The sequence below is a fragment of the Notolepis coatsorum genome (assembly GCF_963971535.1).
Source record: "Notolepis coatsorum genome assembly, chromosome: 20".
Taxonomy (NCBI): Eukaryota; Metazoa; Chordata; class Actinopteri; order Aulopiformes; family Paralepididae; genus Notolepis; species Notolepis coatsorum.
The window spans coordinates 16,451,262-16,477,602 of NC_140184.1; the positions used below are offsets into that span (position 1 = coordinate 16,451,262).

Consider the following 26,341-nt stretch of genomic DNA (forward strand, 5'->3'; position numbering starts at 1 on the left):
CTTATCACGTGATTGAAATATATATATTGAAATTCTTTATTCGGAATAACCCCTTGAGATGTGGCATCTCGTTTTCGAGGGGCTCCTAACACAATACAATGTACATTTTCAGAAGAAAAAAAACACACAAAAAAACATTGGACATCGAAACAGTCTACAACAACAAAATCAACTAAGTAATGACATTACAAAATAAGAAAACCAACATACGAGATCACAAAATAAACTGGACAAAAAACAAAACACAAATCAAGCAAGGATAGGAATGGATCGTTACTTCGTAAGAGATAAGTAATGAAAATCATGAAATGTCAATGAAAAATAATGAAATGTCATTTGAACCCGTTCCATATTTGGAGTTGCTATTGCTGGAGTTTCTAGGTCTAGACATTATGGACTGTGTTCATAATCAAGGCAAGCACTGGAAGAGCAAATGCCTGAGACAGGGCTGTGTCTCAGGGCTGTGCCTGAGAAATGTTTGTGATTATCATAGTATGTAACGAAGAGAGTATGTATGGTAGTATGTAAAACAAGAGCCACGTCTGGAGGTGGTTTAAAGGAACACGCCAACAGGTACGTTATCATTACTTGTGGAGCCCTAAAGTGTTTATCTTATTAAGCTCATGTATGGGCTGGATTCGGAGTTAATCTGACCCCTCTATTGTCTCTCTTGATGCTGTGATGTCTATGTTAACAACATACAGAATACTGATGGAAGGTGGACTAGCCACGCTACTTAAAGGAACACGCCAACATTATGGGAAATGCCGTCTTCTCCAGAGTCAGACAAGAAGATAGATACCAATTTCCTCTCTGTGAGATAGGGCTGTCCCCGACTAAGGATTTGGATGGTCGACTAGGACTGGCCAAAATTTGCCGTTAGTCGACTATTGGTCGACTAAAAAAAAAGAAAAAAAAAGTATAATATTTCTAAACTTTTTATTATTATTTTTTTGTATCATTCCATTTGGGCTGTGGGGGTGCTTAATGTCTGAAGGAGTCGACTGAATGCTTCTTGTCCTCTGCAAAAGCATGCAATTGGTCCACTGATGGATACATCTTGATATTTGTCTAGTCTAGTGTGTTCATTAGATGGGTGAAATCCTCTTTCAGTGCCTCTGTGCCTGTTTTCGTAGGCAGTTAGCCTCTGGTATGCGTGCCATTAGCGTTAGCCACACTTCTAGGCCTCTTTCCTTTTGGAAAGAATGATAAAAAAAAATTATAATAATAATAATAATTTATTATTATTATATTTTTTAATTATATTCGACTAAGAGGTTGGCCAGTCGACTATGGCTCCTTTCGACCGATTAGTCGACTAATCGATTAATAGGGGTCAGCCCCACTAGAAAGCTATCCGGCTGCAAGCTAGCCTAGCTTAGCACAAATGAATGGAAGCGGATGCCGACCACTAGCCTAGCTATTGCCAAAAACACATAGGGTAGTGATAGGCTAGTGATCCGTATCCTCCTCCATTCATTTTTGCTAAGCTAACCGTCTGTAGTGTGGTAGTGAAAGGGTTAACCCTTTGTAGTGTGGTGGTGAAAGGGTTAATCTTCTGTAGTGTGGTAGTGAAAGGGTTAACCCTCTGTAGTGTGGTGGAAGGGTTAACCTTCTGTAGTGTGGTAGTGAAATGGTTAACCATTTGTAGCATGGTAGTGAAAGGGTTAACCCTTTGTAGCGTGGTAGTGAAAGGGTTAACGTAAGGTTATGTATATAACCAAGTTCTATGAATACTGGTAACGCTCAGCGTCATCTGCACTAACCTCACTTCGTGCACAGTACTGAATAAAAATCCACAATGTACCTTTACATACCAGCATCCGTCTGGCCACACCCCTATCCGCTACCTTCATAAGCAGGTGTGTGGTCACCTACTCGCCTCCTTCCCAAACTTTCACCACAAGGCGAGGTCAAGGGCCGCAGTGGCGTCCCGACGCTGAGCGTCACCAGTATTCATAGAACTTGGTTATATACATAACCTTACGTTCTATATCATACTGGCTCTGCTCAGCGTCATCTGCACTACAGGAGCTGAGCGGGAGCCTGAAGCTCGACAAATGTACCCCGCTGAGCCCCCCCACAACCATCAGACCGGAGAGGGCCGAGCCCCCCGACCCTCCCTAATGGAGGATACCCTCCCTATTGGAGGACGGGAGGGAGACGGATCCGACCGTGCGAAGAGAAACTCGAGCAACTCAACGCACAGGGTGAGTAGACCGTGGCTTGACCCCACGACTACGCACACGCACAACCCGCATGCCACCAGGGAATGAACGGTAGGAACAACCCTCGTTACTGCCCCCAAAATCACGGGGTCAAGAGCAAACAACCCGTGGCAAGGCAGTAGCAGCGGAGCGCGAAGGAAGACCCAGACCCACTGAAGGGACTGGATCCCCCGGAAAAAGGGGGCCCGGAGAGGTCAATGACGCCAAAGCATCAAGACCTCACCAGGCGGTCACTTAGTGACACCGCCCCCCACATCGCCAGCGTATTCGGACAGGGCCCCTCCAAGAGCGGGCCCTTCCCCCCACTAGTACGCCGCCTGGCACACTGACCCTGCAACACAGGCAGTCAGCATGGCCGTAACTTGAAGCACTCAAAAGGCTATACTACAGCGGAAGCAGGCAGCGCACCGGGGAGACGACCCCAGAGGGGTCGATCCCTTAAACCAGGCAGCAGGCGTTTGACCCGAGCCTGGAGCACTGCGGACGAGACAGGCGCCAAAGGGGTCAACTGAAAACAGCACCCCGGCGGAAGGGGCGTATGCTGGCATTGTTGCGCACCATGACAAAGCCTCCACCAAAAAAAAAACCAACCCAGAGGGGTCGAGGCAGAGAAGGCTGACACGATTGGCAGACGTCATGAACGTGCAGGGGCACACTCAACCGGGTAACCCGGGAGTTGACTCTGCTCCAACACACCAGGGAATCAACCACCCTCTTGGTACCACATGCGGTGGTTGTTCCTATAACCCCTCAAGAAAAAACTCCAAAACACACCTGCGGGTATACACTGGCTATACCGCAGTACAAGTGTTTCAGTTTTCAAAAAGGGTTATTCCAGGCCTACGGGTAGACGAAACATTACTTCGGACCGGGCCCGGCGGCTCGGGAAGCACACAGGGTCACCAGAGGAGGTCCAAAAGACCACCCCAACAGCCCCCTCTTCGCCATGCGTGAGAGAGGAGCGAAAAGAAAGGAGAACCAGCCCCTTCATGATAGTGCCAGGTACAACAGGTACCCAACAAAGGGTCTCCATAACGCCCAACCCTGTGACACCCGGGTTGACCCGACATTTTTCCCCCCGAAAAAAGCACAAGTCCCTCAGGGTACCAGAACAGCAGATATGCGTCCCCGGCGGACAATGGGTTAACTGACCTGGACCAGCGTGACCAGAACCAGTCCCGTGCCCTAACCACGCCGACATCCCCACTCCAAGAGAGGGGGTAGGTACGCGTGTCGATCTAAAACATGAAAAGAGGGCGCCACCCAGACGGTCCCATTCGTACCGCGCTCAGTGGCCCACCCCAAGGGCGTGAGACCCCTCTACCTATGTTCTGATCTATTCCGTCAACATCCCCCAGATATGAACGAGAATCCATCGAGACCCAGTAACAGGCGCTCGGAAGAGAAAAACCTCCATCCCAGTTGCCCTATAAAAACGCTGTTTATCAGGAGGGACTCTTTATTTCTCATAAACAAAATCATATTTGGGCCGGGAAGGGAACAGGGGGGGACCACAGAGGGAAAAAGTCATTTTTTCAGCGACGCCTGCCACGAGCCGCTCGGGACTTGCCACCCCGGGGAGCCCCGGAGGGACGGTAAAGGATAGGAGGCTGGTCACGACGATCCCTACCGTCACCTCCGGGCGTAGATGGGCCGGCTGCAGTGGCGGAGGCGCCCTCTCTCCTCCTGGCCTTCTTTGCCGAAGGTCCAGCAGTGGCGGTGGTAGCGGTGGTAGCAGCGGCGGCTACGGCGGCGGAACCCCGACCCCGATGACGAGCCTGCCGTCTGACTCCACCGGCGACATCGGGCGAGGGGAAATGAGGCTGGAGCATGGAACGCTCCTCCTGCATCTCCCTGCAGGTCGAGGTCATCAACTGCAGTGCCGACCCGAAAAGTCCAGCATCGGAGAGGGGTGCCGTCAGAAGTGGAGTCGTCTTCCTTTCCGGCACACGCGCCTGCTCCAGCCAAAGGTGGCGCTGGACTAGAGTGGCCAGGGCGCGTACTTTCCCAGCGGCGATGGCCTGCGGCTGTATCAGATGCAGGATGGCTCCTGCCGACTGGGCGAGCTGATCATGTTGCAAATCAGTGAGCTCCGTACCGCCCGTCAGTATCCCGGACATGAATCTCGCCAGCTGCGCGATGTTAGAAGTGGCAGCCAGAGATTGAGTCGCGGAGATAAATGACTGGTCACTCCAGAAAGCCAACCGCCTCGCTGATTTCCCTTGGGGAACCGGCTTCCGTAACGGCTCCCACACCACCTCAGGACAAAGGAGAGCTGCCATCGGCCTATCAAGCCGAGGCACCCCCTCCTTCATGCCATCTACCAAACCCACCACCCTCGTGACTTGCACGTAGACGGGGGTGAGGCCCATGATGTGGGAGACCACCTGTCCCTGACGGACATAGGCCTCCATCGAGGGGAAAAATGGACAGACAACGCCCATCTCTCTCACAGAACGGCGTTGCCATAGATGACCTATGAGATCATCAGGGGCAGGAACAGGCAGTGGCTGCGGCAGCGGCACGCCGTTTGCGACTGCCGCCGCCGCCATGAGCTCGGGGAACAAAGCACGCAGTTCCCCCTGCATACTTTCCCCCACCGAGCTCGCGTCCCTCACATGCAGCAGACTACCGGTTAAGGAGCCACATTCTGATGTGGCTGATAGCAGGGCATTCCGCCGCCGAGTCGGAGGTTCTAACCCAACATCTGCGTACGAGGAACCCCAAGGAGACCTACCTCCAGTGTTACCTGGACGGGCGGCGGACATGTCTCCACCGGGGCGTCGAACAAGAACCTGTCCGCTTCAACCATGTAGTCCTCTGTTTCCATTGGCCATGGAGAATCAGACGCATCCTCATCCGGCTCCAGCAACTCACCAAAACCAGGCCGTTCGCGTCTACAAGCCACCATCTTACGACGGGAGCGAGCCGACGCAAAAAGTTTGCGGCTCAAATCCTCCGCCACCAGAGGAGCCGGCCGCCCAACAGCGGACAACTCTCCGGAGACAAAGGAACCAGAGCCGGAACCAGGCCATCGCACAGGGGACGGCGCTGGTGCACCAGCTCCTTGGAGAGGCAAACTATCTATCGGACGCCTACCGGGGCACGGCTGCCGATCACGAAAGAGGCCTCAACCCCGCTCCAAGACGCACGACAGAGGAGGCAATGAAGAACCGCTGGTGAAGGGTAACGTTGCTAGCGCGACCCTCCGAGGTAAACATTATGACTTAGCTTTTTTCTTTTAAAATGTATGAGAGAAAGAAAAAAGCAAGAAAAAATGTAAACACGTAACTCAACTTTCTTCAGCTAAAACAACCTCGTCAAGTGGGGTATACAACAGGCACTTCCTTGTGGTGAAAGTGAAGAAGGAGGCGAGTAGGTGACCACACACCTGCTTATGAAGGTAGCGGATAGGGGTGTGGCCAGACGGATGCTGGTATGTAAAGGTACATTGTGGATTTTTATTCAGTGCTGTGCACGAAGTGAGGTTAGTGCAGATGACGCTGAGCGGAGCCAGTATGATATAGAACCATTTGTAGTGTGGTAGTGAAAGGGTTAACCCTCTGTAGTGTGGTGGAAGGGTTAACCTTCTGTAGTGTGGTAGTGAAATGGTTAACCATTTGTAGCATGGCAGTGAAAGGGTTAACCCTTTGTAGCGTGGTAGTGAAAGGGTTAACCATTTGTAGCGTGGTAGTGAAAGGGTTAAGGGCTCAACGCAATAAAAGCGAGCTAGCCGAGGCTTACAGTAGCCAATCTTTACAAACATATCTTTGATTGAAAATACATGACGGTGGGTGGGGGTCCCCTATCGGACACTCATTGGAAATATCTTGTTTTTCGTGGGGGCGACAGTGGCTCGGGTGGTAGAGCAGTCGTCTGGCAATCCGGAGGTTCCCGGTTTGATTCCCGCTCCTCCCGGGCAGCGTGTCGATGTGTCCTTGAGCAAGACACTTAACCCCTAATTGCTCCCAGTGAGCAGGTTGGCACCTTGCATGGTTGCCTCCGCCGTCGGTGAGTGAATGTGTGAGTGAATGGGTAAAATGTGAGTAACAAATTGTAAAGCGCTTTGGATAAAGCGCTATATAAAAAAGCAGCCATTTACCATTTACCATTATATCTCCGTCTTCATATTCTTGTATCACGTGCATCCTAGGATAGAGAGATATGTCTAAAAAGCAACGCACGGTGCCAAGTGAGCAGCTACTGTTCTGCTCACAGAGGGGTTCATTTCACGACACTGCAGAGGCAGCAGTGATGTGATGATGGCCGATGATGTGGGGAGAAGATTCAATGGAAGAAGGAGCTGATCTCTGCAATAGGTCTGGCTTAGAGAGGCTGGAATCTCTCACTTACTTACTCACTACACACACACACACACACATGTATGTACACACACACACACACACACACACGCATGTACATGCATGTACACACACACACACACACACACACACACACACACATGTATGTACACACACACACACACACACACACACACACACACACACACACACACACACACACACACACACACACAATGTGTGCACAATGTGTTCTTTCTCCTCCCTGGGCTGGGCTGCTCTGTCCAGCCCACAGCTCAGATCACACCCACATAGCACCTCATAGCTCACCATTGGCCACATACTGTCACACACGCCAAGCACGTCAGTTTGTTCGGACTCAAACACACACACACGCACTCACACACACACACTCATGCACACACACACGTAAGGAAAGTTATAGTTTTTTCTCTCTCTCTCTCTCTCTCTCTCTCTCTCTCTCTCTCTTTCTCTCTCTCACACACATACACACACACACACACACACAAAGTATGTGCAGCGGTAGAGAGAGGGGATCGCAGTACCCTGTGTTATGATTGCTATCTGAGCCCACCCACTGTTACAGCTATTCCTCGAGTGCTAATCAGGACCCTGTGGTCAAACGCATCCCCTTCATTATAACATGTCTCCCCTTCATTATGACATCTCTCCCCTGTAATCATAACACAGCAAGCACTCCTGCAGCTGCTTTTCATCTGGTACTTTCCATATTTAGTTTTTCATTTGTAAGCGTTCAGTTGAAAGCTAGTATAACGGGTACGTCCTAGTACCCGTCACGAAACTTCGACCATGCCTCGAGTGGGAGTCGAACCCCGAGCGTCTGCTCCGGGGCCAGTATAGCAAACCGCTGCGCCAAGAAGGGAATTCCCCTCTAAGCGCTCGGTTTATCTGCCTCTGGGGAGTGAGTTTTACACACTTTTATGTGCCGTAGTCACACTATCGCGGCACATATCCGTTACACTAGCCTAGCTTAGCACAAATGAATGGGAGCAGATACGGACCACTAGCCTGTTTTTTTGGCCAAAAGCACCTCTCCCGGGGGTTTCCATTAATTTGTGCTAAGATAGGCTAGCTTGCAGCCGGGTCGCTTTCTACTGAACGCACACAGAGGAAATTGGTATCTATCTTCTTGTCTGACTGGAAAAGACGGTAACTGCATTTCCCATAATGTTGGCGTGTTCCTTTAAGGGGAGCATGTCTATGTTCCCCGGGTTCTATGTTCCCCGCTTTGATTGATTGATTGATTGATTGAATATTTTAGACAACCAGCCCTGATTCCAAACTCTAAGCTTAACCGTTCGAAACAAGGCGGACATTAATAATTAATAAAATAATAAAAATTAATAAAATGTTCAATCTATTAATCAATCAAAGCGGGGAACATAGAACCCGGGGAACATAGGACCCGGGGAACATAGGGATGATCCCCCTTTAAGTAGCATGGCTAGTCCACCCTCCATCAGTATTTTGTACCTTGTTAACATACTGTAGACATCACAGCATATAAAGAGACAATAGAGGATAGAGAATCTAGCCCATATACACATGAGCTTAATAAGAGAAACGTTAGGGCTCCACAAGTAATGATTATGTACCTAAAAAAAAGCTAACAAGGAACTATATTTTAACAAAACGTAGGAACAAATATTAGTTAACCTTTTTTTAGGATTACAGGTAAGCGGGTAGGAAATGATGATTTGTGTCACAAGGTGACGAGTCATTGGTGAGTGAAGTAGAAATAAATGATTTCCCTGCACTGAGACTTGAGTAACAGATGGTTCATCAACAGTGTGTTGACATAATATAATTTCTCGTCAGTTCTTTGATATTTAATCATTATTATTGTGCCCCGATTTCCTGTGAAAAGAACCACCAGACCGGGCTGTCCACGGGAAAAAACTAGAAAAAAACATCTTCCATGAAGATGACCTCTCTCTTGATATTTATAAAATGAGAGGGTATGAGGACTGGGTGACTATGACAACCAACGTTAGGGATTGCATCACTGTGTGTGTAATCGCACGTTTGAGGCCTAGAGTGAGTGAGATCATGTCTCACACCCCTACGACAAATACATTAGCCTGCACACTGTGCACGCGTACCGTACGTACACCCATTCGGTCAGACAGCCGAGGCAGGTTCCCATCAACTTGTTGACCTCGGCCTACATAAGAAGAGCCTTCTCTCTTCTCTAGTGAACAAACTGATACCGTACAGAGATTGATATAATAAGTGTCAAAGGGCTGTCTTAGTCTTCCTCTCATCTCCTACTGGCAAAATGATGCTCAACACTGGTTTCAGTCATCAAATTTTTTTTCTCATCAATCAATTTGCTATTAGCGATGATTAAAACCCATAAGTTGTCCTCATAATATGACCAGGCTGACATATAAACATCTATGAACTTACTGGGAAAATGTCACCCGGCATCACCAATCCAGTCTGTCCAGACAGGTTACATTGAAGACATGGAAAGTTTTTTAAATTACCAGATAACCAGATCACCCAGCCTTAACAGATTTGACCTTGTCAGAAGGACTATAGGCTATATAGCAGCATGGAATAGGTAATAATGATACAGCATAGAACATAGAACAAAATGCAACGTAATAATGATGATAGTGATAATAGTGATAACAGTAGTGAATGGCAGGATTAAATCAGACAGTAATAATAGTGATGATGGTATACATGGTCCGAACCGTAGTAACACCAGAGTGTATTGTTAAGAGTCAGACAGTCCTAACAGGTACTGTATATCCACTGTTCTAGTCTGGCTTTATTGGAGACTCTTTCACATACTTGTATGTGTGTGTTCACACTGTATTAAATGTCAAAAGAGAAGAGTCTGATCTTTTCTCATGTGACATACAGTATAGTACATAGTATTCTAGTACATAGTATTCTCACTTATTGTGGTTATACCTGTTTGTTCGTCTGTCACACCCAGTATCTCAGATGCCACTGGTCTGATCTTGACAAAATCTGTGGAAGTTATGCATCTTTCTTGCCACTGTGTTCGAGCATTTACAAAATTACACTGACTGGCTCAAGGTGGTCCATTCATTCATCTGTCTGGAGGGATATCTCCGAAACCACTGGTCCATTCATTCATCTGTCTGGAGCGATATCTCAGAAACCACTGTTCTGGATTCAGGGGAACATCTAAAATAATGCACTTAAAATATAATAATTACATGCAACATTTTACTGGATAGATATAATAATAATAATAATAATAATAATAATAATAATAATAATAATAATAATAATAATAATAATAATAATAATAATAATAATAATAATAATAATAATAATAATAATAATAATAATAATAATAATAATAATAATAATAATAATAATAATAATAATAATAATAATAATAATAATAATAATAATAATAATAATAATAATAATAATAATAATAATAATAATAATAATAATAGTAACTAGACGATTCCGTGGGGGAAATTGTGAAAGTGTGGGTGATGCCTGTGCACCGCCGGCCAACGGGAGAGGGTCAGTATTGTCTCTATGACAAACGGTTAAAAATATACAAAAGAGGTGGGTGCTAGGGTGTTATAGCTGGTTGCTAGGGTGTTTCTAGGTGGTTGCTAGGGTGTTATAGGTGGTTGCTAGGGTGTTTCTAAGTGGTTGCTAGGGTGTTTTAGGTGGTTGCTAGGTTGTTATAGGTTGTTGCTAGGGTGTTTCTAGGTGGTTGCTAGGGTGTTACTAGGTGGTTGCTAGGGTGTTATAGGTGGTTGCTAGGGTGTTATAGGTGGTTGCTAGGGTGTTTCTAGGTGGTTTCTAGGGTGTTATAGCCGGTTGCTAGGGTGTTTCTAGGTGGTTGCTAGGGTGTTATAGGTGGTTTCTAGGGTGTTACTAGGTGGTTGCTATGGTGTTACTAGGTGGTTGCTAGGGTGTTATAGGTGGTTGCTAGGGTGTTTCTAGCTGGTTGCTAGGGTGTTTCTAGTTGGTTGCTAGGGTGTTATAGGTGGTTGCTAGAGTGTTTCTAGGTGGTTGCTAGGGTATTTCTAGGTGGTTGCTAGGGTGTTCTATGTGGTTGCTAGGGTGTTTCTAGGTGGTTGCTAGGGTGTTATAGGTGGTTGCTAGGGTGGTTCTAGGTGGTTGCTAGGGTGTTATAGGTGGTTGCTATGGTGTTTCTAGGTGGTTGCTAGGGTGTTATAGGTGATTGCTAGGTTGTTATAGGTGGTTGCTAGGGTGTTATAGCTGGTTGCTAGGGTGTTTCTAGGTGGTTGCTAGGGTGTTATATGTGGTTGCTAGGGTGTTTCTAGGCGGTTGCTATGGTGTTATAGGTGGTTGCTAGGGTGTTATAGCTGGTTGCTAGGGTGTTTCTAGGTGGTTGCTAGGATGTTATAGCTGGTTGCTAGGGTGTTTCTAGGTGGTTGCTAGGGTGTTATAGCTGGTTGCTAGGGTGTCTAATGTAAGTGGTATAGTTATATTATTCAAATAGAACTCAAACATGTTGTGATGTCACAGTATGATGTCATAATAGAACATCCTACAACATTTGTGATGTCACAGTATGATGTCATAATAGAACATTCTAGAACATTTGTGTATCTATTCAACAATTCTCTCAGAAGTTCTCATTGTGCATCTTGAAACAGGACAGATAGAAACACTAAACAACACATAAACTGAAGCCTGTGTTTCTCAAACAAGAGGCCTTGGTTTAGCTGTTGAAAGGTGAGCGTCCACAGCGGCTAGCTAGCTGTTCTACTTGAATACTTTATTGAATCAGACAATAAAAGTGGTCAACATAGACCAATGAAAGAGGATATCTCTACTGAGTACAATGACACAACCTGCAAGTCTTCTTTTTCTTCTTGCGAATTTCCGGCAGTCTAGACACCTTTCGGCGTATTGCTGCCTAACTATAATCTAGTTTACACTCTTCTTCTCATCTTCAAAACACATACTATCATCTCTGTCTCCTTCTTCTCTGCTCCTCTTGTCTGTCTCCTCTGCTCCTCTTGTCATACAATCACAATCCAAACATCATCTCATCTCTCGAAGTGCACCACCAAGAGGGGGAACCCTCTTCTCTCTGTCCTCTTTCTTCTTCTTCTTCTTCTTCTTCTTCTTCTTCTTCTTCTTCTTCTTCTTCTTCTTCTTCTTCTTCTTCTTCTTCTTCTTCTTCTTCTTCTTCTTCTTCTTCTCATCTTCAAAACACATTACTATCGTCTCTGTCTCCTTCTCTGCTCCTCTTGTCTGTGTCGTCTCTGAAGAAGGGCAGAACGGGAGAGGGTCAGTATTGTCTCTATGACAAACGGTTAAAAATATACAAAAGAGGTGGGTGCTAGGGTGTTATAGCTGGTTGCTAGGGTGTTTCTAGGTGGTTGCTAGGGTGTTATAGGTGGTTGCTAGGGTGTTTCTAAGTGGTTGCTAGGGTGTTTTAGGTGGTTGCTAGGTTGTTATAGGTTGTTGCTAGGGTGTTTCTAGGTGGTTGCTAGGGTGTTACTAGGTGGTTGCTAGGGTGTTATAGGTGGTTGCTAGGGTGTTATAGGTGGTTGCTAGGGTGTTTCTAGGTGGTTTCTAGGGTGTTATAGCCGGTTGCTAGGGTGTTTCTAGGTGGTTGCTAGGGTGTTATAGGTGGTTTCTAGGGTGTTACTAGGTGGTTGCTATGGTGTTACTAGGTGGTTGCTAGGGTGTTATAGGTGGTTGCTAGGGTGTTTCTAGCTGGTTGCTAGGGTGTTTCTAGTTGGTTGCTAGGGTGTTATAGGTGGTTGCTAGAGTGTTTCTAGGTGGTTGCTAGGGTATTTCTAGGTGGTTGCTAGGGTGTTCTATGTGGTTGCTAGGGTGTTTCTAGGTGGTTGCTAGGGTGTTATAGGTGGTTGCTAGGGTGGTTCTAGGTGGTTGCTAGGGTGTTATAGGTGGTTGCTATGGTGTTTCTAGGTGGTTGCTAGGGTGTTATAGGTGATTGCTAGGTTGTTATAGGTGGTTGCTAGGGTGTTATAGCTGGTTGCTAGGGTGTTTCTAGGTGGTTGCTAGGGTGTTATATGTGGTTGCTAGGGTGTTTCTAGGCGGTTGCTATGGTGTTATAGGTGGTTGCTAGGGTGTTATAGCTGGTTGCTAGGGTGTTTCTAGGTGGTTGCTAGGATGTTATAGCTGGTTGCTAGGGTGTTTCTAGGTGGTTGCTAGGGTGTTATAGCTGGTTGCTAGGGTGTCTAATGTAAGTGGTATAGTTATATTATTCAAATAGAACTCAAACATGTTGTGATGTCACAGTATGATGTCATAATAGAACATCCTACAACATTTGTGATGTCACAGTATGATGTCATAATAGAACATTCTAGAACATTTGTGTATCTATTCAACAATTCTCTCAGAAGTTCTCATTGTGCATCTTGAAACAGGACAGATAGAAACACTAAACAACACATAAACTGAAGCCTGTGTTTCTCAAACAAGAGGCCTTGGTTTAGCTGTTGAAAGGTGAGCGTCCACAGCGGCTAGCTAGCTGTTCTACTTGAATACTTTATTGAATCAGACAATAAAAGTGGTCAACATAGACCAATGAAAGAGGATATCTCTACTGAGTACAATGACACAACCTGCAAGTCTTCTTTTTCTTCTTGCGAATTTCCGGCAGTCTAGACACCTTTCGGCGTATTGCTGCCTAACTATAATCTAGTTTACACTCTTCTTCTCATCTTCAAAACACATACTATCATCTCTGTCTCCTTCTTCTCTGCTCCTCTTGTCTGTCTCCTCTGCTCCTCTTGTCATACAATCACAATCCAAACATCATCTCATCTCTCGAAGTGCACCACCAAGAGGGGGAACCCTCTTCTCTCTGTCCTCTTTCTTCTTCTTCTTCTTCTTCTTCTTCTTCTTCTTCTTCTTCTTCTTCTTCTTCTTCTTCTTCTTCTTCTTCTTCTTCTTCTTCTTCTTCTTCTTCTTCTTCTTCTTCTTCTTCTTCTTCTTCTTCTTCTTCTTCTTCTTCTCATCTTCAAAACACATTACTATCGTCTCTGTCTCCTTCTCTGCTCCTCTTGTCTGTGTCGTCTCTGAAGAAGGGCTATGTCGTACTAGTGGAGGCTGAGTCTAAACCTAAGGTCCTACTCTGCGTGTGTGTTTTAGACCACCTGTCTTAGATGCAGGTGTCGACATGCAGATCAAGAAAGACGTAGGACAACTGCTTCTTAGTGCACTAATCTTTGTCGATCCCAACAGAAAGCCACTAGGACAAGGTCTTTCGCTAAGATCGTCTAATAACAAAAACGCTACTGATCTTCACAAGTTGTCGAATTAAGCTGGATATAATAATAACAAGGTTCAATCAAGTAAGCTGCGCGAGAAATTTCAATCTTTATCGATGACGGCATCTGGAGTGTAGTGTTCTTCTTCCGTCTCGTTTCGTCTGTGTGTAATTAGGCAACCAACTTGTGTTTAGCGTTTCTCTGATTGGCCAATACGCCCATGTGACCACGGCAGCGCGAGAGAGCGGCAGCGCGGAAATAGGCTGTCTATTGCCTCGCGCTGCAGCGCGGAAATAGGCTGTCTATTGCCATTCTCTAAGTCAAACTCTAACCTTAACCAGCTCCTTAACAGCGCCTACACTTAACCCTTCTAACCTTAAGCAACTCCGAAACAATGCCTAACCTTAACCAACTCCGAAACAATGCTTAAAGTTATGCCTAAACTTAACGGCGAAAGAATGCGAATGCACGTTAAAAAAAAAATAAAAAAAATGAAGCGAATCGAACTAGCCAGCAACGAGCCGTAGGATCCACAGCCATGCAGCGTTGCCAATTGAGCTATTTCTGCTGCCGCGTCGCCGCGGGGGCGTGGCTAGACGCAAGTTGGGCGTGGTTAGACACAAGTTGGTTGCCTTTAATATTTAGGCGTCCAGCGTGTTTCTCCGTGTCATTCCTTTAAACTCAAAGCCACGCCTCCCAGCGCATCATCGAGTGACGATGCCCATAGGAATCCTGACCTATCAGCTCAATTTGAGACCATGTGGCCTCGTCTTGGGTCAACTTAACCCATTTCTTTAAGAGAATCTAAGTTATACAATTACATTTTACATACTTTTACATGTAGAATTAGCAGATTAAGTCATGATACTTAAACACCAACACATCGACACTTTTCTTGACAGTTTTTACTGTTCTTTTTCAGCTGAAAACAGTTTAGGAAGCATGTTATACGTCCATTAGTTATTGCAGTTTCTAGAGTAACACATATCCATATTCTAGACAGTTATTTTCTTTGTGGATAAGGTTTATTGTAATTATTGACAACCTGAAAATGTATTATCACCAATAAAGTGTCTCTGGTTTCCTAAATGATAACTTTTATATTGAGATCATTGTCTGTTTGAATTATTACTAATGCCTCTATTTTCAGCTCTCTCACGAGTGGCTATAGTCATTTTCTAGCATTACTCTAAAAGCGTGTTCTTACAATGGATTATCTGCCTTGTGCTTTTCAGCAGTTTTGCTTGCAACCACAGGTTGTAATTATTAACCTAGTTCCTCTATTCAATGCCTCTCGTAATTTCCTCCAATGCTTATTTTAAACAGTCCTAGTCATCTTTTAACCTCATCCGTCTTCTGCTTGTCTTAAAACCTATTTCCTTGGGGCCGTTTGGTGGCCAACCGTCCTGATTCAGTAAATGCAATTATTTTTATTGTTTGTTACTTCCCTTCAGGTAAGCCATCTGTTTTTCAGTTCTGCTTACAGAGAGCTAATAGACTCTGGACTGTTACTCTGCTCTCACCACAGTGTAAACGAACTACACCCCTAAACAGGCCTTATATCTCTGCTAAAGAAACTGTCTGCTTGTCCAATAATCAGCTTAATATTAAAAAAAACATTGACGATTACCACATTCTCCTTAGTGCCCCCCCAAGGGGGGGAACCCTCTTCTCTCTGTCCTCTCCTCCAATCTCTCCAGAATCCAATCAAACCTGCAAGTCTCTACGACAAATGGTTCAAAAGATACAAAAAGGGGGTGTGGCCTAAGGATCGGGGGAGTGGTCAACATAGACCAATGAAAGAGGATATCCCTACTGAGTACAATGGCACAACCCGCAAGTCTCTATGACATTTACATTTACATTTAGTCATTTAGCTGACGCTTTTATCCAAAGCGACTTACAAGTTCTGTACGACAAGCCATCAGGAAGGGCACAACTCTATCAGCTGAGCAACAATGTTCATCAAAGTGTTGAGTGCTACAGTGTAGGTTAGTTTATTAGGACAAGTGCATGACAGTACGGTTAGTTAGGGTTAGATCATTTTTAATTTTTTATTTTTTTATGACAAACGGTTAAAAAGATACACAAAGGGGGCGTGGCCTAATGGGGGTGTGGCCTAAGGCTCTGGGGAGTGGTCAACATAGACCAATGAGAAAGGATATCCCTACTGAGTACAATGACACAACCCGCAAGTCTCTACGACATAAAAAGATACACAAAGGGGGCGTGACCTAAGGGGTGTGGCCTAAGTATTGGGGGAGTAGTCAACATAGACCAATGAAAGAGGATATCCCTACTGAGTACAATGACACAACCCGCAAGTCTCTACGACAAACGGTTCAAAAGATACACAAAGGGGGTGTGGCCTAAGGGGTGTGGCCTAAGGATCGGGGGAGTGTTCAACATAGACCAATGAAAGAGGATATCCCTACTGAGTACAATGACACAACCCACAAGTCTACGACAAACGGTTCAAAAGATACAAAAAGGGGGCATCAAGGTTTAATCCCCTGAGAGGTCATTGCTAGGTCATTGAATTTATTGAGTTCCCTCTGAGTCATGCACACCTGCTACCCTTAATTGATTCAAATTCTAACTGACGGACACTATGGACCCAATGTATTTCAATGAGGGCTGAGGCGTCCTTCACTCACACGATGATTAAAGCAAAACGATAAGAGATGAAGCTTAGTGACCTTAATATGAGCACTTGAAGGGTTATGTGAAGGGTTTTGTGCGATATTGTGTAATTCCGTCGACAATTGTGGCCTGGGTGGTGATCGGCAAACAAGGGAAGGAACGGTAAAAAATCTGATTTTAGCTAGAGTGGAGAGCCCATTTGTGTATGTGGAGCATGACTTTCAAAGAAATTGTCATAAGTTGAGATAGAAATGTCCAATTCCATTTATTCTTCTTTTGTGAGCGAGGGCACAGTTGTGTCATCGTTTTGATGTGTTGTTTTTATATCTACGTCCAAAATTGAGATCACTGTCGCAATTTACAAAAGGTGATGGTAAAAAAGAAAATGCAGCTTCTACACTCTAGTTCTGTCATTCATTCCTTATGGACCGGAAATTCCTGTTTAAAGTCTATTTGTAGCCAAACGGTGCAGTGAAACTTTCCAAAAGGTAATAGCAACTCGAGTTGGACCAAGCCGGTCGTTTTGATACCTTACACGTGTATGTGGTGTGAAAGCTCTGGGAGGAGTTAGCGGACAAAAATCGGTGGAATAAATAAAGAATAATAAAGAGTATAGATTATAATAGTGTGGGGTCACCCACACTAATAATAATAATTTATTTATATAGTGTTTTTCGAGAACTGAAAGCCACTTTACAATAAGGGGCGGTGGGTAGTGAGACAACACAGACAATTTTAGATAATTTCTTTATATACAGTATCAACACCTATGGGCCACAACTTAAAGGGGACATGCATTATAAATGGCTTTTTTCAGTGTTTAGCATTGTTATATAGTAATAGGAGTTAGTATCAATGGGTCTGTGTCTCTAAATACCATATTGGCGGATTGCTCTCATTCAGTTGCAACAATTTCCTCCTCCATTTAATTAGGTCATTCTGATTTGACTCGCAAGGTGACGTAACGAGGCGCTGGTGGAGCTGATTGTGATCCGATTGGCTCTGTGGTTGGAGCCAATGCCCGCCCACAATTTTCATTTTCATTGTAAACCAACACTTCCTCAAACAGGCAGAGAACAGCGAGAGGGAGAGAGAGAGAGAGAGAGAGGGACAGCGGGAGGGACTGCAGAAGTGTGTGTAAATGTGTGTGCGCCATCTCTCTCCCTCGTCGGACACACACACACACACACACACAAACTTGACTGCGTGTGTGTCGGGGACGTAGGCATAGTGTAACCCGACACTTCCTTAAACAGGGTTTGACAGGCGAGCGAGGAGAGAGGGAGAGAGAGAGATAGAGAGAGGGAAAGAGAGAGGGATGGCGGGAGGGACTGCAGAAGTGTGTGTGCGCCATCTCTCCCTCGTCGGGGACACACGCATACACAAACTTGACTGCGTGTGTGTCGGGGACATCTCTCTCTCTCTCTCGCTTGCTCGTTCTCTCTCTCGCTCTCTCTCGTATGTATCACGCTGTGTGGGTGACTGTCACTCAAAGCGCTTATGGGCGGAGCCCATCCAATAACAGCCTGAAATCCTGAGGCTGGAAAATTATGCTTTTGAGTACTCCTTTAGAAATATAAAACAATGATTTTTTTTTTTTAAATAAACCTTACAGATGTCTTCCATAGACTCACAGGAATTGTGTAATGTTGCCCAAATAGTGCAAGGAATAGCAATGCATGTGTAAGGGTTCCCCCAGTCCTGCGGGACCGGACGGCAACCCTCCTCCCGGTTCGGCTGGTCCAGGTGTCGGACCTTCTCAACTCCCCTTCCATACACCCCTTCATACTACAACATTGCCAACCGGTGGGCTGATCCAGATGTGGCAGATCTGGCATCAGCTTACTCACCTGATTAACATTATTTGCTGTCATTTATGTTTGATTTATTCGTTGTCTATGTTGTCTTTATTAGTTCCACTTTGTTAGTCTTGTGTCCCTACTGTCTGTGTTTTGTAAATGTGTTTTAGTCTTGTATGTCTCAGTCTGTACTAGGGATGTCCCGATCGCCTTTTTTTGCTTCCGATCCGATCCCGATCATATGATTTTAAATATCTATCGATCCGATCGTTTCCGATCCGATCTTTCACATTAGTAATCAATTTTGACGCATTTTTGTCAGAAACTGGCAGAGTGAGACAAGCCCATCTGTTGCCTATAATAGGGCGCGAGAGCGGAGGCTTTTGTTATTACATTCACCCTGAGAAATGTGCTTCTGCTTCATATGAGAAATATTAAAAGTTTCAATATATGTTTGCACATTAGTATACATTCAGTGTTCGACTTACGTAATGGTCCATTCTGGTCTGAAACGCCGATGATAATCCTCAGTCACGTAACGTTATCCTCCAGTTGAAAAGTTAGTCTGAAAACTTCGCCTCCAGCCTGCTGCTTCATGAGTTTTTCCTCCACGCGGAATCTCCTCCTTGCAAACATTGCAACTGGCTTGACTCTCTATTTTAAAATGCTTAGTTCCAAACCTCTGACATTAAGTCTAGCTGCTCAAGTCAGTGGATATTAACCGTGTTTCGGGAGCGACGTGTTGTTGTTGTGATGTGGTCGCGACTCGCGTGTAGCGTGTAGCGTCTAAATTAAAGGGAATGTTTGTTGCAACGGTGAAAATTAAAGGGGAATGTGTTTGTTGTGGATAATTATTCTGCTCTGTGTGACAATAAATACATTAATGATGATATATTATATGTAATTTAAAACCAAAACTAAGGCCTCCGTATGAGTTTAAGACGTGGACATGGTCATGTTTGTTGAATAAAATTTTTCTTTTTTTGACTGCCGATTTTTATTATTATTTTTTCCCGATCCCCGATACTCTGAAAAGCACGTGATCGACGCCGATTCCGATCACGTGATCGGATCGGGACATCCCTAGTCTGTACCATTGTTATTGTTTTCCCCTGTGTTCTCTGTGTTCAGTTAGTTCTGTCTGTCACACCTGTGTCCTGTTCAGTGTTGTGCTAGTTACTGAAAAATAGTAACTCAGTTACTTTACTAGTTACTTCATTTCAAAGTAACTTCGTTACTGTACTAGTTACTTACACCCAAAAGTAATGAGTTACTGTGAAAAGTAACTATTTAGTTATTTAAAAAAAAAATAAAAAAAAAAGATTGCTCCCGAGTCCCATGCCCCAAATAGTACTCAAAATCGGTTGATCAACTTGACAGTTTCCATTCACATCACCGAACTCTGCTAAGCAATGTGGTCTAGATACAAACACAAATCTGACACAAACAAATGTTGTCCCGAGTCGATATAATAAGAAGTGCGCCGGTTGAAGGAACAGCCTTGATGTCGCCGGAGCGTTTCATTATAACCATTATAATTCAAGGGTACTACGACTATGCGTGCACCTCATGGTACCAAAGCACCTCAAAGGCGCTTAAAACAAAATTACAAACATCACAAAACAAACTGGTCAGACTACTACTTGACCTGAACCCCAGAACCCACCTCACCCCTGCCCACTTTGACAACCTAGGATGGCTTAGAGTAGACGACAGAGTACAGCAACTTGCAATGGGCCTGGTCTACAAGATAAACTATACGACCGGGGTACCCATGTACATGTCAAAATACTTCCCAAAGGTCAGTGAATACCACAACCACTACACCAGAGGAAGCTCAACAAATCATGTAAAACCCAGATTCGGCTCAAACAAGGGACTAAACACGTTTCGCAATTATGCCACAACAATGTGGAACGCCCTACCCAAAGCTAGGGGTAACAGTACTGTATATTTGAATACCGTTTATGTCACAAATGTATCAGTACTAAATACCTATATGTCCCTATGCCATAAATGTCATGTATGTTGTGTATGTCATAAATGTCTATATGAATTGAAAATGGGGGACCCTGATGGAAACAAGACAAACGTCTTTCTCAGGTCTGCATCCCCTTAACAATTGTATGTATTGAGCCGTACTGTATTGTACCCATTCTGCAATCTGTTAAATAAAGATTTCATTCATTCATTCATTCATTCACCATCTTGCAAGTTGCAACGTTGTTTAAGATATCAATCAAAGCATTGCAACGTTAGAATAGTTAGGATATCAATTGTGCATGAACAGACTATATTTATATTGTTTGATTAGTATTATGAGATTCCCTGGCAGATTTCGTACAGTCAAAATCCGTTGATCAACTTGAGTTTCAGTGAACACATTGCACTCACCAAAGTCTGCGGTGGTCGAGATGTAGTAACGTTACGTTAGTCCAGTTGACTCCAGCAGTGCCTCAAACATGTTCTTTATCTCGTTTCCATGTTGTATATTAATTATCTCTCCAAGTAGTTGCTAAATGGTTTGTTAGTTTGTTACTGCGTTCTTTTTATGTAGATTCATAGCGAGCGTTTGTTTTGTTTACAATAGAGAGGGTCTATTTCTTTCCGTAGCCGCATTTCTGGTTTGCGCATTTCTGATTGGCCAGTGGCATAGCGTTCCCCGCAGCCAGGCTGACAGGATATGAGGATAATAATAATAATAATAATAATAATAATAATAATCACTACCGCTCGCTATCAATCTACGCCGTATATAACGCAAATAACGCAGTGACGAACCATTCAGTAACGTAAGTAGCGTTACTGAATTTCAAAAGTAATGCGTTAGAGTACTAGTTGCGGCAAAAAGTAACTTTGTTTCTGTAACGCGTTACTTTGTAACGCGTTAGTCCCAACACTGGTCCTGTTAGTAATTAATTACCCTCTGTCTCTGATTGGTGTCTGTATTTAAGTGTTCTGGGCCAGCATACACTTGCTGGTTCATTGTTTAATGTTACCATTGTCAGTCGTGTTCGTTGTCTTCTGTTTTGAGTAAAGCCTTATTATCGTCACTACGCCGTCTCCTGCTTCCTGTTAAGTATCTCTCCGTTGTCTGCTGCAAACTGGGTTCCACTCTCCAACATGCTATCGAAACAAGCCATTCATAACATGCATGTCCCCTTTAAACGACTATATATTTCTCACTACTTGTCTCAAAAGGTGACTGCATCATTCATGGAGAACGACAGTTGCCTTGTTTACTCATCTAGGAAGGTTCATATGGAATAATATAAAACTACATTAACCCTTTCACTACCACACTACAGAAGGTTAACCTTTCACTACCACACTACAGATGGTTAACCCTTTGCCGTGTGGCAGTGAAAGGGTTAAAACAGTTTGCTTCAACAGTTAGCTTCCCTTCTGCAATCACAAAGCCAATGCATATAGTATAAGGACTCTAGCCATTGTGACATTGTGACATTGTGACATTGACCACACAATGTTCTGTAGAGACTGGTGGATGGCAATTTATTTTTTTCTGTGCAGCCAATGATGTCATCATGCTTACTTTCTGTGTTATAGACGCTTACCAAGATGGCGGAAAACACAGACATGGAGCAACTCCTGACATCCTTCAAGAAGTTTGCCATCCACGGTGACACCAAGGCCACAGGCAAGGAGCTGAACGGCAAGAACTGGGCGAAGCTGTGTAAGGACTGCAAGATCACCGACGGCAAGAACATCACTGGCACCGATGTGGACATTGTCTTCAGTAAAGTCAAGTGAGTCTGGTATTGTATTGTCTTGTCTTGTCTTGTCTTGTCTTGTCTTGTCTTGTCTTGTCTTGTCTTGTCTTGTCTTGTCTTGTCTTGTCTTGTCTTGAACACATTAATATTATTTGTACACATACTACAAAAACACACATCAAAATTTCCCTGTGACCTATTTAGTCAGATATATATAGAGGTATGTGAACTTGTGAGCCCAAATGTTCCCAATGGGATCAATAAAGGAATCTGTACATTATGTGTACAAAATCTAAATGTCCCTGTGACCTGTTTAGTCACATATACTAGGTAGTGAATGTTGAGCATCAATATGATGGTTCTTGTTGACAACCATCTTCATACCCTCTCTTCATTAACACATTATGTCAGGACAAAAACACTTCTAGTCACAGGTTATCTAGTCCATCCTTCTGTACATATCTCAGCCCACATTCATAAAACCAGAATGGTCACATAGATTTTATTTTTTTAATGCAGTATTTAAATAAGAATCTCTAATGAGAATAGATAAGAACTCTGTGACAATCTAGTGTGCCATCTTGAGTCATTCATGCTATTTTTTTCTGACTGCATTTGAAGAGCAAAGACGTCCAGGGTCATCACCTATGAGGAGTTCCAAAAGGCTCTCGAGGACCTGGCTCCCAAGAGGTTCAAAGGTCAAAGCAAGGAAGAGGCCGTGCAGTCCATCCACAAGCTCATCGAAGGCAAGGAGCCCACCAACGTCGGAGTTACGGTGAGATCATCTCACTCTTATTTTGAAAACAATAAAACCATTCACTTTCCCAGGCTATGGCTCGGAGCATTTCAGAAAAATTCACTTTATGAGGATGATGACACACATGTTCCCCATAATAACAGATAAATACCTATTAGTGGGCTATTATGTAGGTATATGAAGCCCGTTGAGACATGTATTTGTGATATTGCGATACACAAATCAATGTAACATGACTTGACGTGTGGAACGAATCAAATTAGTGTCAAAATAGTGTCTGTGATGGCAACACAATTTTTTGAGGCACTTAAGTCAAATGATGTGGTCCACCGTATGAAATGTCATGCTGAGATCTAAATGGATTCAAATGGAGCAGTTGACAGCATTGGCAGCAAGGAGTAGATCATTAGTGACTTTAAGGAGAGCAGTCTCAGTGAGAGGATTCAGAAACTTGTTATTGTAATGTAATGTAATGTTGTTATTCATAAAAGCATATCTGCTACTTTCTGTAATACCTTAGATAAAAAGGATAGCATGGAAATAGGTCAGTTACTTACTTATAATTGAGTACCTCAGGCAAAGAACTGTATTACAGTTAGGGATGGGTACCGAATTCGGTACTTTTGAGGTACCGAACCGAAACACGTCGGTACTACCAAGTATCGAATCAAGTCAGATACCAAAAAAAATTAACTTTTTTTTTTCATGTCAACGTTCACACGCACAATATATGCTTACCTAGGATTTTACTTGATTCAACAACAAAGCAGTCGGAGCAATGACAAGCCAAAAACTGTCGAAATTGTAGTTATTTGAAGTTTGGATTTTTTTTTGCGGCTGAGGTAGGTAAATTAAATTTCTTGAGACTAAAGTATCGAAAAAAGGTACCGTTGGGTACCGGTATCGATTCACAGGTACCGGTACCGGTATCGGTTCAAATGTGAAAGGTACCCATCCCTAATTACAGTACGTCTATTTTAAGTTTTCAGAGGAACAATGTTTAACAACTTTAACTTATCTAAAGATGGTAAGATGGGTGCTGTGTTCACCCATAGCTAAAGACAGTCGAGGTTGAGTAGTTTCTTGTGATATATCACATTCACACAATTGTTTTAGATTAACTTCACAAGTTCAAATACATGGGCTGTCCAAAAAACTTTCAAAACTACTTACTGTACTGTAAATAGTTCTTCAGTGCATGGTTCAAATTGGGTTTCTTTTTAAGGTTGGACTATCTTCAAAACAAGATGGAACAAGCCTGTGTGGACAAGAAACTATTTATACAGTAATAGAGTAAATATTTGTTCCATTAGTTTGATAAAATCACGTCAGCAAGATTAGGATTTCTTGTAAGAAATAGTTAGCTCTGTGTGAAAAGTAGGCTATAATCAGTTTGAAATGGCTCAGCACGGCATAATTTACAGGGATGACTGAAATGTTGGGAACAGCAGGGAAGATCTGGAGTCTGATATCCTTTAATATCTTTAAATAACTCCTCACACTGTTCAGGGGCTTTATTGTGTATTATTATGTAGACATGATGAAAGTATGAATGACCTGCTTTACTGTCTTTCCTCAATATATACTGTCATCCAAACCTAATAGTATAATATTTCTTGAAATAAATAAAAACAAGTTGTGAATAAGACGGCTAGTGTATATAAAATACTTAAGTCACGTAGGCGGTGTCTCACTAAACATAATTGAGTGGAGTAATTTTCTCATTTATCCAAGCTGCTTTGCTCAGTCCAAGCCAACTCACTTTGATGACATCATGGTCATAATAAGAGACTGACTTCATCTGTATGGCACAGCGCAGCTGTCTATTCTAGTGTTCAAGTATTTAGAGATCATTGTGGGTTTCAATTAAGAGATTTCGATTGGTTCACATCCATAGTTATGAAATACGAGTGAGAAATTACTACATGGCATTGCGTAAGTTCCATAATTGTTCTCTCTGCAACTGAAGTCTGCCAACGTGACAAACAGAATGACGGGAGAAGATTTAGATACTATCTGTCTCCTGACGCTGAAATATAACAAAGCATTGTTCTGCTTCGGCTGGCTGTGCTAATCCCTGATATTTAGAAGCCTACATCGTTCTGGTCTTGGCACAAAGACAAGACTGGCAGTGGGGAGCTGAATACCAAATTGCACAAAAACGCTAACTGTAATAAAAGAGCTTCCAAACACTTTTAACACTACACCATATTTGATCTATTTATTACAAAAAGATTTGCACTACATCCATACCTCATTTTTGCATTTTAAAAAGTTAGCATTTTTGTACCTCAGTTTGCATTTTGTACTTCATCCCGTACTTTTGGTTGTACTTTAGGTTGTATATTGTATATTTGTATAGTGTTTGGACTTTTTCTTTTAACTTTCTTTTACTGTATGAAGCACATTCTCAGAGAGCTCATACAGAACCAAGCATTTCACTGTAATGTACATGTATTGTACCTTATACGTGACAAATAAAACAAAACTTGAACTTGAAACATAACAACAACTTTAGTTTTAATTTGATGCGTCTGTTCTGTTTTCCCACAGAGAGTGGCGAAGACGGCTGCCGTGGACCGACTGACGGACACGGCCAAATACACAGGGTCCCATAAAGAACGCTTCGACCAGACTGGCAAGGGTAAAGGCAAGGGCGGCCGCGAGGAGCTAGTGGAGAAGACGGGCTACGTGGGCGCCTACAAGAACGCCGGCACGTACGACGAAAAGACCGGTCTGGGGACCAAACCTTGAACTTTGACCCCCTCGCCCTGAGCTGACTCCACCCCTCCCATCTGCAGAGGCACGATGACGTGGCTTGTGGTCAGATCTTTTGAGATGCCTTTCGGTTTTATGTGTGCTTTGGTGGCACTTAGCGAGGAGAGCGTGTTCTGCATTGATTATGAATCAGAGATGTGGAGATGTGTTTACAGATGAGATCGGCACCCTGTTCAAAGTTCCTCCTGGTCTGCTCGTGTACATAATATGCCTGTAATATACCCTGACCTGCTTTCCCTTTAGTCTGTCTAAGTTGCACTGTGACCTTACAATATGCAAATCAACCGACGGTCAAGTCTCTTCAAAGCTACCGTAGATTTCATCAAGATTATGCAAGGTTTCATAAACCACATATTTTATTGTAAGATTTCCATTTACAGTTCAATTATGCTGCAGTAAGACTCCAAAATAACCCATTGACAAGATTCTTATTGTCAAGATTTGCTTGGTTTTGAACGTTTTGTATGTTTTCTTTTTCTTTTCTTTTTTCCCTTTGTTTTCGTGTTTTGCTGGTGCAGGAACTGGACAATGACTGCATTAAAATTATTTTGTTAAATGAATGTTACATGAATAAAGTGTGCCTCTTTAAGTGTGGTCTATGTGCTTTATTATCATTATCTATCCCATCACTTTGCCCTATCCTATCACTTTGTTAGAATTGTATATAGTCTTTTATCTTTATTTTATTTTATATTATATTGGATGCTGCTACGGTCGAGGAACCACAACAAAGCGAATGTCACTATTTTTTTTCTGTAAAAGGTAGGCCTACCGAATGATAATAAAGTGACAATAAAAGGAATCTGAATCTGAACCTGAATCACGAGGAAATA

General features: G+C 43.6%; 1 protein-coding gene across 1 annotated transcript in view; it reads left to right on the forward strand.

Annotated features, from left to right (window-relative positions):
* tppp3 (tubulin polymerization-promoting protein family member 3) overlaps positions 1 to 26,097 on the forward strand; it is a 31,394-nt gene extending 5,297 nt beyond the window's left edge. Inside the window, exons 2-4 of the mRNA XM_084337215.1 lie at positions 21,810 to 22,009; positions 22,595 to 22,748; positions 25,284 to 26,097. Of these exons, the coding sequence (XP_084193341.1) occupies positions 21,822 to 22,009; positions 22,595 to 22,748; positions 25,284 to 25,484 (543 nt within the window). The 5' untranslated portion in view covers positions 21,810 to 21,821 and the 3' untranslated portion in view covers positions 25,485 to 26,097. The remainder of the gene's footprint in view (positions 1 to 21,809; positions 22,010 to 22,594; positions 22,749 to 25,283) is intronic.
* Positions 26,098 to 26,341: the final 244 nt, after the last annotated feature.